The sequence below is a fragment of the Manis javanica genome, chromosome 13 (genome assembly GCF_040802235.1).
Source record: "Manis javanica isolate MJ-LG chromosome 13, MJ_LKY, whole genome shotgun sequence".
Classification (NCBI taxonomy): domain Eukaryota; kingdom Metazoa; phylum Chordata; class Mammalia; order Pholidota; family Manidae; genus Manis; species Manis javanica.
The window spans coordinates 16,485,566-16,502,073 of NC_133168.1; the positions used below are offsets into that span (position 1 = coordinate 16,485,566).

At 37.5% G+C, this 16,508-nt stretch overlaps 1 protein-coding gene across 4 annotated transcripts in view; it reads left to right on the forward strand.

Annotated features, from left to right (window-relative positions):
- MDN1 (midasin AAA ATPase 1) overlaps positions 1-16,508 on the forward strand; it is a 163,983-nt gene that overhangs the window by 55,709 nt on the left and 91,766 nt on the right. For all 4 annotated transcript variants that reach the window (XR_012124763.1, XM_073220972.1, XM_073220970.1 and 1 more), the window contains exons 19-33: positions 7-103; positions 1,057-1,170; positions 3,006-3,153; positions 3,459-3,569; positions 5,463-5,614; positions 6,085-6,263; positions 6,838-7,046; positions 7,235-7,381; positions 8,080-8,221; positions 9,590-9,724; positions 9,805-9,943; positions 10,517-10,655; positions 10,926-11,056; positions 12,122-12,266; positions 14,152-14,281. Coding sequence is in view for 3 of the 4 variants with exons in the window: in XM_073220972.1 (XP_073077073.1) it covers positions 7-103; positions 1,057-1,170; positions 3,006-3,153; positions 3,459-3,569; positions 5,463-5,614; positions 6,085-6,263; positions 6,838-7,046; positions 7,235-7,381; positions 8,080-8,221; positions 9,590-9,724; positions 9,805-9,943; positions 10,517-10,655; positions 10,926-11,056; positions 12,122-12,266; positions 14,152-14,281 (2,118 nt within the window). In the remaining variant the exon portion in view is untranslated. The remainder of the gene's footprint in view (positions 1-6; positions 104-1,056; positions 1,171-3,005; positions 3,154-3,458; positions 3,570-5,462; positions 5,615-6,084; positions 6,264-6,837; positions 7,047-7,234; positions 7,382-8,079; positions 8,222-9,589; positions 9,725-9,804; positions 9,944-10,516; positions 10,656-10,925; positions 11,057-12,121; positions 12,267-14,151; positions 14,282-16,508) is intronic.

Genomic DNA, 16,508 nt, shown 5'->3' on the forward strand with positions numbered 1-16,508 from the left:
TAACAGAACCACTGGTTCGTCACCCTGACTTCCATTTGTTTGCCTGTATGAATCCAGCAACTGATGTGGGCAAAAGAAATCTCCCACCAGGAATAAGAAACAGGTGAGGGGCTATGCCTGGTTCTTGGAGACTTTATAAAAAGTTCTCTTTTTTATTAATTGGTAATATTAACATAACCAACCTTATAACAGTACTTGAAATTTCTTGACCTCTGATAGAGGAATCTTTCTTGTCATATTCCTACCTTCTGTAGCTGGTAGAAGTAAGAAAAACTCCAGAACACTGCAGAATTTTTTCCTTTGGGTTATTAGTATGGCACTTAATGCCTCATGGATACTGTTGAAAACAAATGTCTTTCTTCCTTCAAATAGCCTTATAGCTATTGGAAGAACATCACATAAGGATATAGCAGTGTAAGTGCATTTTAGAAAGTTCTCATGGATAAAGCTAATGATCTGTAGAAAGCCTTTAAAAATGTTTTTGTTGTTAGCTGTGGCTTACATGAACAAGGTTCTTAGTTGTTGGTGTTTTATGTATGTAGCATTTGGGAAAAGATAATGGACCTTACTTATTTTTGGTAACCTGTTGTTGAGTTTGATTTTCATATAGTGTTAAAATTTTATTAGATCCTCTCCCCCATTATAAAAGTAATGTAAAGTTCTTAGGAAAATTTTATGAACTGTGAGTATGTATTTGTCTTTGCTCCAAGTACTTGATGGTAACTACTTGCGTGCATTTTTTTGTTACATGTAGTTATGGCCAAAAACATCTTCTGAAAATTAGGATAAATAAGTCTTGTTTTTGTAATCGTTTCTTTGCAAGGACTATACATAGAGGACTTCATTTCATGGAAGCAATAGTGGTAGGCTTTTGGTGACACATACATTATCTGTTATTATGACCAATATGTATTTCATTTTGAAAGACTTGTATTTTATACTACAAGCAGTTGAAATTTGAGTTTACATAACTTCTTCTGTTTGATATTTTTTAATTGTCAGAATAGCTATATTATTTTCATAAAAAGTGATTATGTAATAATGATTGTCTTATAGGTTCACAGAACTTTATGTAGAAGAACTGGAAAGTAAAGAAGACTTACAGATTCTTATTGTGGATTATCTGAAAGGATTGAGTGTGAACAAGAGTGTAGTGCAAGGAATCATCAAGTAGGTTCTCTTTATAAACTTCTCCTCTGAACATAAAAAGATGCACCTCATGTGTATATATTTTTTTCCTTGTTATTTCAAACTAGGGAAGACTGATGGAAGGAGTATTATTTAAATTTCTATTTTTAAGTTGGAACCACATGAGCTGCCTTGTATTTTCCTAAGGAAACTACATAGAAAGCTTATGAATCACTGCCCATGAAAGAATATGTAAACAATTAGTAATGATCTCCTGATTACTCTGTTGTCACAGCTAAGATTTGTAATCCCTGGGGGACATGTTAATGTCTTTTATTTTGATCTATTTTGATGAAATCTTACTTTTTGCAATTTACATACTAGCTATGTGGGATATTGGGGGGAAATGTTGATACTGATTGAGTCAGGTTTGGAATTATAGGAGCTTAGCTGAATACAATATAGAGTGATTATGTGTGTTGGTGCCTTAATTTGAGTCTCTTTCCTCTGTTCTTTTGTATGCTGTGTGGAAAGGGTGTAATCTTTTGTGTCAGACAATCTAAATTCTAGTAGTGGCTCTGTTGAAATTAGTTTTGGCACATCATTTAGTTGATTTTCTTTGTCTTCTAGAATGAAGTAAACAAAGTGTAAGTGGTTTGAAATAGGATCATATTAGTGTTTTACTTTGCATTTTATGGTTCCTTATTTTTTATGCAAGTGCTTATCGAGTTGCCCAGGTGCTAGGGATATAGCGGTAAATACAAGAGGAGACCCTGGTTTTCCTCATGGAGCTTTAATTCTAGAGGTAAAAATAACCAATAAATAAGGAGATATGTACTGTAATATTAGGTTGTGATAAGTGAAGAAAAATAACATAAAGCAAAATGGGGGTTAGAAAATAAAGTTTGGAGCCCTGTTTTAAATAGATTAGTCAAAGAGGCAAAAATCCTTTGGAATGTTTCACCATACCACATCCTAAAATTGGAATACTTTTTGGTAGCCAAGAGTATTTGGACAAAAGTATAAACATATGTAGTTAAACTTCATAAAGCTGTAGATAAAACAACACAGCCAGGTAAAGTAGAGGCTCTTGTAAATGCTGATTGTACAAGTAATGCATGTTCCATGTATAAAAACCACTCTGGAATGTAGATTCTTTCTACAAAAGAATGAATGCTAGATTGCAAAGAGGCATGTGAAATCCCACTTGGGCAAGAACTTGTATTTTATCCATAACACATATTCTGTTGACACTTGGTCTTGTGGTAGGTGATCATGAATTTCATGAATTTTAAAATTTCCTGCACTTCATGTTACAGTCTGAAACTTCTTCCATCTTGTCATCTTCTGGGCTTCTAAAGTGTTTGGTAATGATAATAGTAATGGTCGCTGTATCTTCATGCTTTTTAACATTTTGCTATTACTGATTATAGCCATATCCATACCCTTTCAAAACACCATGACTTTTGTTTGCCATGTTCTTATCCACCACCGCTATAGGTTACAGAGGGACTTGATTTGCCCATCATATTCGAGCTGACTATGAAGCACTGTTTGGACTCAGTATATTCTTTCTAAGGGCCTCTCATTCAGCATCTTGTTAAGAATCAGAAGTTTCTCTCCTCTCTTCTCTTTCTATCTTAAAAGAAATTGATAGATCTTCATTGTATTATTTTGAGAGAGAGCCCCTGAATGTGTGGAAAATAGACTTAAAACAATGTCAGAGATTTTGATGTGTGCTCTAGGAGCTTATGTGTATGGTTGGCCATCTTCTCTATAAAATGGCTTTTAGACCCTCTGTAGAGAAATAGGAACAAGAGTCAAATAGTGTGTACTTATTTGTTAGGAAAATCACCTAAACTGCCTTCACTTTGTAGTTTCTACACAGCTGTGCGGAAAGACTCTGGGACAAAATTGGTGGATGGAACTGGCCATAGACCTCATTACAGCCTTCGGACTCTCTGCAGGGCCCTGCGATTTGCAGCATCTAATCCGTGCAGCAACATCCAGCGCTCACTCTATGAGGTCTTCTAAAGTCTGTGTTTGGCTAGGGGGTTGGGTGGATGGGCTCGCCGTGGAAGAGAGAGTGGTAACACATTTGCCAGCTGTGCCCGTTTCCTGTTCTGTCTGGTTAGTCCAGAACATTTTATACCAGAGAAACCCTATTTGCTACCATTATACCACATATTAAAGTGATATGACGATGTTCTGGTAATCAGCACCACCCACACAGTTGAATTTTGTTCCTGGAAAAAAAAAAAAAAGCCTTTTATTACAGAAGGATAATTAGTGTTATTCATATTTGTGGCATTTTTGTGCTTCTTTCCTAGGGCTTTTGTTTGGGTTTCTTAACACAGCTTGACAGGGCATCACACCCAATAGTTCAGAAGCTCATTTGTCAACACATTGTCTCTGGCAATGTTAAAAGTCTGCTGAAACAGGTATGTTCTTTTTTGATTTTTGGCTTGTTTAATATAAAGGATGAATTACCGTATTTTTGGGTGTTGGGTTTTTTACAAAACGTGGTTCTGATTATAAAAGTAAACTGTTCTAAAAAAATTATAAGTGTTAGACAGTGTTTCTCATTTGAAAATTTCCACTAATCCTACTCTCTGGGGATTTTAACCCTGTATAGATAGATAGTCTTTTCCATCTAAGTTATATATATGTATTTTATTTTCTTATATGTTTAAATTCTGATTTTTGTGTCTGTGTGTGAAGATTTGTCAAGGTAAATTCTAATACATATCTAATGTTATAAACAGGGCCATCTCATAAGAAGTTTCCTTTCTGTAGTTTCCTTTTTAGCCTGACTATATCCTGAACAGAGATCACTGTGATATGCTTTCTAATGGTTACATAGCATTTCACTGGATGCTTTTACCGTAATTTATGTACACACTTCATGTCCAGTTGATGATTGGACTTCCTCTGCCTTATTGTATATAACCATTTCAGTTTGATAGAGGAAATTACAGAATAGCATGTGTGTGTGGAAAATGGAAGTTATCACGGCCAGGATCCTCACCTGGCCCTAAGGTACTTAACCACTATGCATGTGCAATGCTCACAGGCTCTGCTTGCACATATGTGGGTGGGCAATGACTTGTTATTGACTCTATAAAGAACTCCACCCAGTGTGTGGGGCTGCGGGGCTGCAGGAGAGCAGAGGCTGGAGTGGTGGCAGCTCCCAAGAACGGAAGCGGAGAGGCCTGAAGGCAGAGACCGGCTTGCTGCACGCAGACTTGCCCTGAGGAGTGGTGGGATTCTAGTGCTCTACTTGCCACCATGAGAGTAGAGCTTGGTACAAACCCTTCTCCACACGACGTTCTGTTGTTGTGATTAGGTCTCACCAAACCCAGAGTGAACTTGGCAGGGACTAAACCCCACCCCAAGACACTGGGAGTGAAAGAGTTTGAGAAACTGGCTCACCAAACTGGCTTGTTTTTAAGTGGATTGCTTGTTCTTTAGGAAGAGTGACTAGAACTTGCAGGTACTTTGGATCAGTGTGTTTTCCTTTTTAAAATTTATCAACACATGAATATGTATTTTTGGTACACTGTAAAACATTGAGAAAAGACTCAAACTGCATTTGATTATCCTAATAATTATTCTCCACTTGTTCGTTTTGTGTGTGTGTTGCTCATGGTGTTACACTTGATGGAGATTGATAGTGCTTTTGTCCCCACTGTTTCTCAACTCAGCTGAGGAACTGTTAGAGGTGGTGCCTAGAATTGTAGTTTCAAATCACAGGACAAAGTATTCTAGAAGAGCAGTTTTCCAAAGCTATAGATCTGCCTACTGTTTGACCATTTTTTATTATAAATTTGGCAATTTTGTATAAATCAACTTAATTGCCACTATATCTTAATAGATTATTTTCTTTGGAGAGTTGCTTTTACTTTTATGTCTTCTAAGGGATCCAGAATGTAGTAATGCAAAGCCCCACTCCCTCAGTAAAATATTGGTCCTGTTTTTGGGAATGTGATTTATGTGAAATACATGGCTTTGACCAAAATACTTCATCAGAGTGGAAATTGTGGTTGGTGAGAGAACTGAATCATAAACTGTCAGAGAAATGATTTAGATTAATGTTTTTTTCCCAAACCCATGTACCCCCATGTGAATTCTAAAATCCATACATGTCATTTTGTTCTCATTTCTCAAAGTAATTTTATTTGCATATTTCACTGATGGGTTTTGTTGTTGAAAAGCATCCAGAACAAGGCAGCGTTTTGGTGGCCATCTCTTTTCCTACTTGACACCCCTCTCTAAAAGAATGCTGTGATTGTCATCTGACTGTGGGTTGTTTTTCTAATTTTTGTCTTTTTCAGCCTATTCCAGAACCGAAAGGAGGTCGGCTTATCCAGGTTGAAGGCTACTGGATTTCAGTGGGAGATAAGGAACCAACAATAGACGAGGCATACATCCTTACATCTTCCGTCAAGCTGAACCTGAGAGACATAGTCCGAGTGGTCTCTGCTGGGTGTGTAGACCTTGTCTCTTGCTCAGGGCACTGATGACATTCTAGTCTTACTTCCTTAGCTTTCATTGCTTTATTTGTTATTAATTGACTAGATTAATAATTGCTTTCTAAAATCAGTACTGTCACTTTCCTCTTGGCCCGAAGCATTGTTTCTAGTTATACCTTTCGTTGAAGTGATACAGATGCAGCTTGTTTTGCTGGTGAATACTCACTCATTATTTGTTAAATGTCCCACTTACTGTTTCTCACAAGAAGTGCCCGAGAGTTTGGAATTGCTTTCCTCAGTATTTTCTGAGGAACTCTTCAGTGCTTTAAGAAACATTCCATTAGTAGTGCCATAGGTATATAAAAATATATACACTTTTTTTTATGGTGATGTTAAATGATATAGTCATTGTTTTTTAAAACTACTTGAATTAACTGGTTTCTGTCTTTCTTCTTAAATTTCTGTTTTGGCTGATCTTTTAAAGAACCTATCCAGTGCTGATTCAGGGAGAGACATCAGTTGGTAAAACCAGCCTGATCTGGTGGCTGGCTGCAGCTACTGGAAACCACTGTGTGCGTATTAACAATCATGAACACACGGATATTCAGGAGTACATTGGTTGTTACACATCCGATTCCTCAGGGAAGCTTGTGTTTAAAGAAGGTAGGATGCTCATTCTGTTCCACGGGTGTAGGCGTTCATCTTTTTAGGCCCATTTCCCCAAGGAATCAGTTCAGGCACGTGGATCTCTGCCATCGTAGCTGGTTTTTCTTTCTCTATGAGCTACTTGGTGCTTAAAGGGTAATGATTAAGGGTCCCGGTTCCTATGGGCCCCACTAGTCTTGGCAGCCTGTGCACAGGACTAGGGCCAAGTTTTGAAGAGTACAGTGGAATTTCCTAGAGATTCAGAAGGATGGTGTGAATGTTGAATGGAATGGAAGCTGAGAATTGATATGAGACTCTGGTAATTTAAATGAAATTAGACTACAGGGAAGAAAGCAAGTTGGAAATATGGTATTTGTCAGCCTTGGGTTCCCTTCTGCAAAATAAAAAGGGGTTATGTTAATTGAAGATTGCTTTTTGAATATTTAGCATCACAAGTTATTTTGGAGCATGAGTAACTGTAGCAAATAATTTGTTTTGAAATTTAATGATCATCTAGGATTTGTTGATTTGTATATAACATTTTTTAAAATTTGGGCTAATTTATGCACTAATTCTGTTTATTTCCTTCAAGGTGTTCTTATTGATGCTATGAGAAAGGGCTACTGGATTATTTTAGATGAATTAAATTTAGCCCCTACAGATGTGCTCGAGGCCCTGAACAGACTGTTGGATGATAATCGTGAATTGCTTATAACAGAAACACAAGAAGTTGTTAAAGCACACCCTGGGTTCATGCTTTTTGCTACTCAAAATCCCCCAGGACTGTATGGCGGCAGAAAGGTGTGTTGCATTTGTCCCCTTACTCCCATTTGTTACTGCATCAAGTAGCAGATCTTTTTTGAAGTAAGACTGAGGTGTGTTTGCATCTTTTGAAGGGTTTTTCTTTTTGTGGTGAATAACAGATTTTGGAATTAGGGAAATACATGAAAAGGCTCCTTTTGTCATGTTTTTTTCTGTGTGTTTCCTAGGTGCTCTCCAGAGCCTTCAGGAATCGGTTTGTGGAATTGCACTTTGATGAATTGCCTAGCTCTGAGTTGGAAACAATCTTGCACAAGCGGTGTAGTTTGCCACCCTCCTATTGCAGCAAGTTAGTTAAAGTCATGGTGGACCTTCAGGTAGTTCAGCTCTCCATCACTTAATTTAGTTACAAATGGAATGTGTTGATTAGATTTGGTGATCAAAAAAATTGACAGCTTCCTTGGGTAGAAATAGTCCATCCATTTATTATTTTTCTCAGAGTAAGGATCTTACCTTTAAAACATTGTAGATAACATTGGGACGTTTTGTTTAGGTTGGAATTTGGCATTGACAAACTGCAATTTTTGTTTCTTAAATGAGTACAGTCCTTGAATGGGCATAACTAAGGAGACCTTTTTTAGTTTAGCTCTCTTATCAACCCTGTAAAGTTAGTTTTTTTTTATATCATTAATTTTATAGGATTAAAAATGTTCTTTATCAGAATTATACACTGTCAAATTACTTTCTAGGAGTCTAATAATAACACTACTACAGTAGTCCCCATTATGGGATTAATTTTTCTGAGTGTTTGCCACCATTAGTATTATTATATGTATATATATATTCATAATTTTTTCTATATGGCATATGAGATGTAAATCCATTGTTTATCTTTGCTTATACATGGATTCGAACATTTTTCTTCAAATGATTACAGTCCATTTATATTTTTTCAAAAATTAATCTTGGTGGAATGAATCATTTTTATGGGAGCTTAAAATTTATTTGGAATTTTATGTAAATTGTATTTTATGCTTGCCATTGCCCTTTTTCATTTGTGTTGATACTTTAATAGTCCTATCGCAGAAGTTCTTCAGTGTTTGCTGGAAAGCAGGGCTTCATCACCCTTCGTGATCTGTTTCGATGGGCCGAAAGGTACAGATTGGCTGAACAGACTGAGAAGGAGTATGACTGGCTACAGCATTTAGCCAATGATGGTATGCTTTCAGTCAAATGCTGTCTCAACTGTGACATTTTGTCAAATACGAAACTTTTTTGTTAAAAAAAATCTTGCCGAAATTGTGGTCAGTATATACGTTTTACTATGTATCTCAGAAATAGAGCCTTTCTCCATCAGGTCCCAACCACCTTTTCAAGGGTTCCTATTTCTGCAGGTTTCTGTGTTAATGTTTCTTGCTAAGATACATTAAATCTTTGCTAAAATTTTCTCACTCTGCTACAGGAACCACAGGTGTCAGGACATGGCACAGTGCCTTTAGGAGTTTAAGCATGTGGTTGGTGGTGTCTTTGCGAACTATTTATCTGCAGTGTCAGTGACCGTGAATGATCATGATCATACTTGTGCCTTAGAGATACGCAGAAAACTGATAGATAGTATCAGAGTTCTGAGAGAAGGCAGTTAGGTCATCTGAGACCCAGGATTGGTCATTTTGGTTTAATCCATGGAAAGAATTTTGTGTTCCTTTCCATGATAGGATAGAAAGCATTTCAGAATCTTTTGATTTGAAAAGTGCTGATGAGTCTTTAATGGGGTGGTTAATAAGCAAAGAGTAAATGAAACTACCCATGAGAGTTGTGTTTTTCCCTTTACTGGTAAAGAATAGATAAGAGGGAAGCACACATTTTTCTAGAAACTTTTTTACCAAGGTATAACATCCAGTCCAGTGGGTGAGGGTGCTGTTACTTATATACAGCTCAGTGTATGTTCACATGTGTATGTACCCATGTAAGTCATCACTTAGCCCAATATTTAGAGTATTTCCAGCATCTCAGAATATTACTTCATGGCTCTTGCCAGTTTTCATTCTCCTGGAGATAATCACTGCTCTGACATCTGTCACTGCTGATAGATTTTTGCCTGTTGATTCATCTAAATAGAATGCAGTCTGTACTCTTGGGGTCTGGCTGCTTTTCACTCAACCTGATGTTAGATTCAGCCATGCTGTTATGTGTATTGGGACTTCATTCTTCTTTATTTTTTATTTTACTGTGTTGTAACTCATTGTATGGGGACACCCTAATATGTTTATCTGTTCTCTTGTTGGGGGACATTTGGATCATTTCCACTTTTTAGCTAGTATGACTGAAACTGCTTTGAGCATTCATGTGTTTATCTTTTGGTGCATATGTGTTCATTTGTGTTTGGGTCTACCTAGAAGTTAGATTGCTGGGGCACAGGGCAGGCATATGGTTAGTTGTAGTAGGTACTTCCAGTTTTTCCAAAGTAGTTCTTCAGATTTCCTCTCTGTTAATAGTTAGTGAGAGTTGCTATTGCTCCATATTCTCAACAATTCTTGGTATTGCCACTAGACACTTGACAGTTCCTCATTTTTCTTTTTTTAAAGGTTTTATGCTTCTGGCAGGCCGAGTCAGAAAGCAGGAGGAGGTTAATGTGATTCAAGAAGTCCTTGAAAAGCATTTCAAGAAAAAACTGTGTCCTCAATCCCTCTTCTCCAAAGAAAATGTTCTAAAATTGCTGAGTGAGTGGGCCACAGTACCCAGAGGGGATGAAGTGAGTTGTACTCATATTAGAACCTAAATATTATTCTACTTTTGATAGGTAAACTCTCTAGTCAGATATCCACATTGGAGTCTAAGTTCAAACACATCGTGTGGACCAAGGACATGCAGAGACTGGCGATGCTGGTGGGAAGGGCCCTGGAATTTTGCGAACCAGTGCTGCTGGTTGGAGATACTGGGTAAAGTTCTGTGACTAACTTATTATGAGGGTCTAGTTCAGTTCCATAGGGTTACTTGAGTTCTCTCTAAAGGACTCATCGGAAAGCAGTCCTCATTTTTTTCTTTTTCCTTTCTTCCCTTCCTCTTTTTTTTTTAAGACCCTAGGGTTCTATTGTTTCCTCTACTTCCAAACCTTTGTGATGGAAAAGAATAATTTCTTGGTATTATTATCACCAGGGCTGTATTTTCCTATTTAATGCTTTCAAACAGTGGCATTCATCCTATAGATGTGTAGAAGTGAGCAGCAGAAGAGCTAGTGTCTCTTGGAAGTCTATAAAGGTTGAGTTTCTTTCCCATCCCTTGGTGGTGGTTGGTAGAAGTAGAAAAGGATGGAATTCATGCAATATATGCCATTCCGGATGAGAAACTTGGTAGGGGGCTGTTGTTTTGGGGAAAGGATCCCTGAGCTGGGAGTACAGAGCTCCTGTGTTGGCCATCAGAGTCTGCTGCTACAGTGACCCTTTTTTGCTACAGTTTGTGGCTGTGTATTTAGAATTCATGCTCTTTGTTAATCTGGTGTGTATCATTCACAGGTGTGGGAAAACTACTATCTGTCAGGTGTTTGCAGATTTGGCAAATCAGAAATTATACTCTGTCAACTGCCACTTACACATGGAGACATCAGACTTCCTGGGAGGACTGCGGCCCGTGAGACAGAAGACAAAGGACAAGGTTTGTCCAGTAGCAAATGAATATATGTGTTCATTCATTTAAAGCTGATTCTGTGCATGAGTCCACTGTGAGATTTTGTTCATAGTGGTGTTTTGATTCCGGGTTTGACACCTACCTTATCTTCAAATTTTCACTGGTCTGCAAGGAGCCTTCATGAGCATCCTATTGTGCGGGTCTGTCCCTTGTTCTCAGATGCTTGACTCCAGCTAGTGTCTTGTCTTGAGGAGTCACCTGCCCTTTAATTTCACCCTCTTCTTTTCCAAATTGTAGGAAGAAATTGACACATCAAGACTATTTGAGTGGCATGATGGGCCTCTGGTTCTGGCCATGAAGGAGGATGGCTTTTTCCTCTTAGATGAGATCTCACTGGCTGATGACTCTGTCCTGGAAAGACTCAACAGGTACATGCATAAGAGGTTTGCCCTGTGTTTGATGTGTTTGCTGGTCTGGTTTTTATAGATATTAATTCTTGTGCATGGTAATGTACCTCGTAGGTGCATAGTAAATGTTTGAAAATGATAATGAGTTAATTGCTCTTTTTTTGGCTTTAGCACAGGGGGTCTCCTTTAAGAAACCTAGTTTTTCTGTTTTTCTGTCCATAATTAGAAGGATGGGACTGTGGGATATGTAGGGTTAAAACAAATGAGCCTGAGTTAAAATTCTTTAAGGTAAACCATATGGCCATTATCTTAATTTTTGGAAAGAACTGAAATCAGAATTCTAGATGTTATGTCTATAAGGCCTTTCCTCTCATCAAAACCTCAGACCAATACAAGTCTTGATATATATGTTTTTCTACGTTGAGATAAAATTTATATATCACAAAATGCATCAATTTAAGGTATAATTCCACAAGTGTTAGTAAATTTAATGAGTTTTGCGAACACCATAATCCTGTTTTAAACATTCCCATCCCAGTTTTACAGTTTATCTTTGACACCATTTCCTGTTCCAAGTACTGATCCACTTTTTGTCTCTAAATTTCTCTTTTGGGGACATTCCATATAAATGATCTCTTCTCTGACTTTGCATTAATATTTTGAGATTAATCCATTCTGTAACCTGTTAGCAGTAGTTTGTTCTTTCTGATTCCTGATAGTCTTTCATTGTGTAGGTGTACCGTGTACTTTATCCTTCACTTCTTGATGGTATTTGGGTTGTTTCCATTTCTATGACTAATGCTGCCATAAACATTTGCAGGTGGGACTTTTTTTTTTTTTAAACAAGTGCCTTAACAGGGCATAAGTAGAAAAGGGAATTCTTTTTCTTTTGATCAGACATACTGTGTGATCAGAAGAAATTGGGACAATGAGTCATTTAAAAATCTGTGGTGGGAAACTTAACTAAAGTAAAAGCTCATCAGAGGAGATAAATTCTTCTTTCCCTTCGAAAGAACTTTGAAGACCACAAAGATGAAAGAATATCTCTGCCTTGTATAATTTCATATTCTCCAATTTTTCTTCCAGTGTCCTTGAAGTGGAAAAGTCTCTGGTATTAGCTGAAAAAGGTAGTCTAGAGGACAAGGATAATGAGGTAGAACTGTTGACTGCTGGGAAAAAATTCCGTATCTTAGCAACCATGAACCCTGGGGGTGACTTTGGAAAAAAAGAGGTAAAACTGTGTTCCTGAAGCATTTTTTTTCCCCCTGGTTTTTTACCTCAGCTCAGTGGCACCTATAAATGGAGTATGTAGAAATGCATTTAGAATTTTATGTTAGGTAAAAACTGGCTGAAGGTAAAAGTCCGGAAAGATATTTTACAGTTATTCAACTGTATACTTGAAACCCATATAAGATTGTATATCAAACTATAATAAAAAAAATTATAGTAATAATGAATGAATGAATGAATAAATAAATAAAATTACTATAAGGTTGAAAAATAATTGACAGATAAACATTTCCTTATTTGGTATTTCACTTTATGTGCATGAAATTTAATTTTCAGTCACTTTGCCCAGTTTTTACATATGTTCCATAATGGATTCTCACAAGAACTCTGTGTGAAAGTTATTTTCTTACTTTATGGATAAAGAAAGTTGAGACTGAAATTAAATCTCCAGCTTTGTTTTCATAGCCAACTCTCATAAACAGTGTGGCTTTATGAGTGATTTTTTTAAAGTAACAAAAAATCACAGCCAGGAACCTCTTTCGGTTTTGCAGGTGGAACATGTTCTCCCAGAGGTTATGTAGGCCACTTGGGTTCTTGGTAAGAGGAAAGGGTAAAGGGGGTATCAGGATCCAGCCAGGCTCCGACCCCCTGAACGCTGCGGCTTTCAGGCTCACAAGGCTCTCGGTGAAGTCTCAGTTGTGTGTGTGATCTTGGTCTGTTATAAAGTTGGGAAAAGGGTAGCGGGGTAGTAGGTCAGGGACGATGCGAAGAAATAGGGGTTGATTGTGAATGAAAGCAGTCAAGATTGTTGGTAACTTGGTGGGTGCCTGAAATGTGAATATGATATTTTGGGGCTAATTTTCTTCAGTAGCATAAAAAGAGAGATTATTAGTGTGTGTTTCAAGAAATGTTCTGAAGAGAAGAAATAAAATATATCACAGTTTTAAACAAAGTATGAACTGGTTCCTTGGCAAGTGGAAATTGCGCAGAAAGATCTGATTTCAAGATTGTGTGTGTTAACTTGCCTGTCAGATTACCTTAAGTTTTTCTTAGACAACGATTGCTAACTCTTACCTCAGGGAGAGCCACCATTTAGTTTTACATGCTTAGCAAGCAGAGCGAGGTAGGATTCTGAAGACCAGAGGAACTGCTTGTCAAGGATGGCAACAAGGTGCACTCACATATGAGTGAGGACGGGTGTTGTTCTAGTCCTGCTGTGGTAGGTCAGAGAGAGACAGTGGCTAGAGTTCATTGTCAAGTAAAAGGGAAGTGAATTAGTCCTTACATGTGTGTGGCATTGTAAACACTTGTGAGTTGACTGACCTAGGGGATGGGTAAGAAAGGTAAGAGGACTGCAGACAGGGCAGAGGCTCTCAGACTGGAGGCATAAATAGCTCTTTGCTATTCCAGAAGTAAAATATCTACAACCTTATGATTTCCCTTACTGTGAGTTGCACAAAAGTCTTCTCCTACTTCAGACAGTGCTTCCTTATGAGAAGATAGCTTTTATTTTTCTCTAAAACAATGCTTATGTAATTGAAGGTAAAAAGGACCTCTGCTTAGGGCAAAGTACTTAGGTTTGGGAGTCACTCCCTGGGGCTGGAATCCTACCTGCACCGTCTACTCTCTTGAGACCTTGAAGTTCTGTACCAAGTCTATAGAGAAAGTGAAGGCAATTCCTGCTTGGCGGGTGTGGTGAAGATTCATGAGGTGACATATGGAAGGAGCAGGGCAAAGTAGGTTTCAATAAATCAGACCTAGTAATAGAGGTCACAGAAGCAGCATCTTGCACTTGGCAGACTCACAGCTAATGTTCTTTGAAAGGATTTATTTTCTAGCTTTCTCCATAGGTATTACATTCATATTGGGATTTGTGTTCCTTATAGCTATCTCCTGCCTTAAGAAACCGGTTCACAGAAATATGGTGCCCTCAAAGCACTAGCCGAGAAGATTTAATTCAGATTATCAGCCATAATCTTCGTCCTGGATTGTCTCTGGGCAGAATAGATCACAAAGGTGAGAGTTTCAGTTGTGTGGTTGGGTGGTAAGGGTGGAGGGGTGTGTGAACTGGGAGTGACAGGTGTGATGTAGGACACTATGTGTATGTGTGGCGTGTTATATATAAAGAGGAGAGAGGGAAATGGAAATAAAATAGATCCAAGGAAATATGCTGGTCTGCGAACTTCTGTTGAAGTGTTCGTTCTTCACATTGCCCTCTTCACCAGGGTTATTAAATTCTAGCTTCCTTATTATTTCACTTGTTGGTCATCTTTATATGAGGTATATTTATTTAGCTAAAGGTGAAGAAAATTTGGTTTGAATTTTAGTCATTACCTCCATTGCAAAATGTTTAGAATTTTAAACTGCATTTCATTAGTTGTCACCAATGATTTATTATTTCACTTTATTTAAAAATTTTTTATTGTGAAAATTTTCAAACATAAGTAAAATAGAATAGTACTAAAAAACTGCCATATATCTGTAACCTAGATTTAATAATTAAGATATCCAATAAGAGTCAAAATATTTATGTTTTTTTTATTGAACCTAGATTGCTTTGATATATGTATGTTTAACTTTTTTATTGAAGTATAATTGACATACGTTTTTTTAGGTGTGTAACACAGTGATTCAATATTTGTATATATCATAAAATCACCATAACAAGTCTAGTTAAATCCCTCACCTTGATAAATATATATATATTTTTTTCATAGATATCAAATGAGCTAAATTTAGAACCCAGTTCTGGTTCCAAGCCTTGGTACATAGTTTTTTGGATCATTTCACCTCTTTCTTAAGGAACATAAAAGGACATCTGGTTCTTTGAGATTTGGTTCATGGATATGTTCAGCTTTTAAAGGTACCCTGAAGCACACCTTCAAAAATAGGATAGCTGCGGATGGCAGCTGCATGGAACCCAGTCTCACCTATGGTGTGTCAGGAAAAATTGGGTCGCTTGTTTGAGCAAAGACTTCCCACACTGAACTTCCACATTCACAGGTATACACAGTGCTTCGTGAAGAGCTGGAGTTTCCAGGCCCTACCAAATATTGGAGCCACTCAGTAGCACAAACTAAACCTGTGGTTCTCTTAGTCACCTGGAGGATTGTAGCAATGATGCTTGCTGGGCCTTACACCCAGTGTTTCTGATTCAGTCAGTCTGAATTGGGGGTGTAAGAATTTGCCTTTCTAACAGGTTCTCAGGTGATGCCAGTAATGTTGGCAATTTGTGGCCCACACCCAGAACTTCTGACTTACCTTGGTTGTGTGCTGTTTACAATGCTGCATGTATTATGAAAATTAGAGTAAAAGAAGGAGAAGACAGACATTATTAAGCAGACACGGTTTGTCTTTAGGCTCCATGTTGGGGCTGGATCTCCCAAGGACAAAAACCTTGAATCTTACTTTTCTGTTATGTGGATTGTGGTAAGAATGGCAGAGGATGCAACTGCTGTTACACTGCATGTTTGCACCATGTGGGCTTCATGTTTAATTGAGTAAACAATTTTGCCTCCAGGCAGTAAACATTGTGACCTCTAGGACATACCTCTGAGCCTCTGCTTGTCCTTAGGAAACTTGTTTATTTCAAGGTTGCTGCCAGTTTGCATGGCAACAGCTTTTCTGGGGAGGCATTAGAGGTCCCACAGGAGCATGTAGAAGGGAGCAGTGGTTTAATAATTTATGTCAGTTTTATCATTTGGAAATGGATCAGGTTGGCACAGTGTAAAAACATGTTTAAAAACTGCAAAGTAAAACAGGAAGCTAGACTTTGCCTTTTCCCCAGATTTGCTTTAAAGATATGTAAGATTTAATGAGCTTAATATTTTAACTGATTATGAATTTTAAATTTAATTCTGATCTTATTCAGAGTACTTAAGATATATTTAGTGTATTATCTTAATCAAAATATAAATACTACTATGGTTTCTTCTTTCATTCACAAATCTTTATAGTTTTATCTGTATTTTCATGGTATGAATGAAACAAAAGATTCCATGAAATTGATGTATTAAAAAAAAATTAAAAAGACCTCTTTTAAGGGCGTAGCTGAACTTCTTAGCTTCCATTGGTCATGACCAGATTGCTCTCTAGAAAAACTATCATTCACAGTGCTACCAGCAGCTTCGTAAATGTGCCTGCATGGCATGGTCCTTCCAACATGGAGTTTTCATTTTTTTCAAAATAGTAAAATCCATTATTCTTAATTTAATGGATAGTCTAAAATCTCATTTTCTAGATG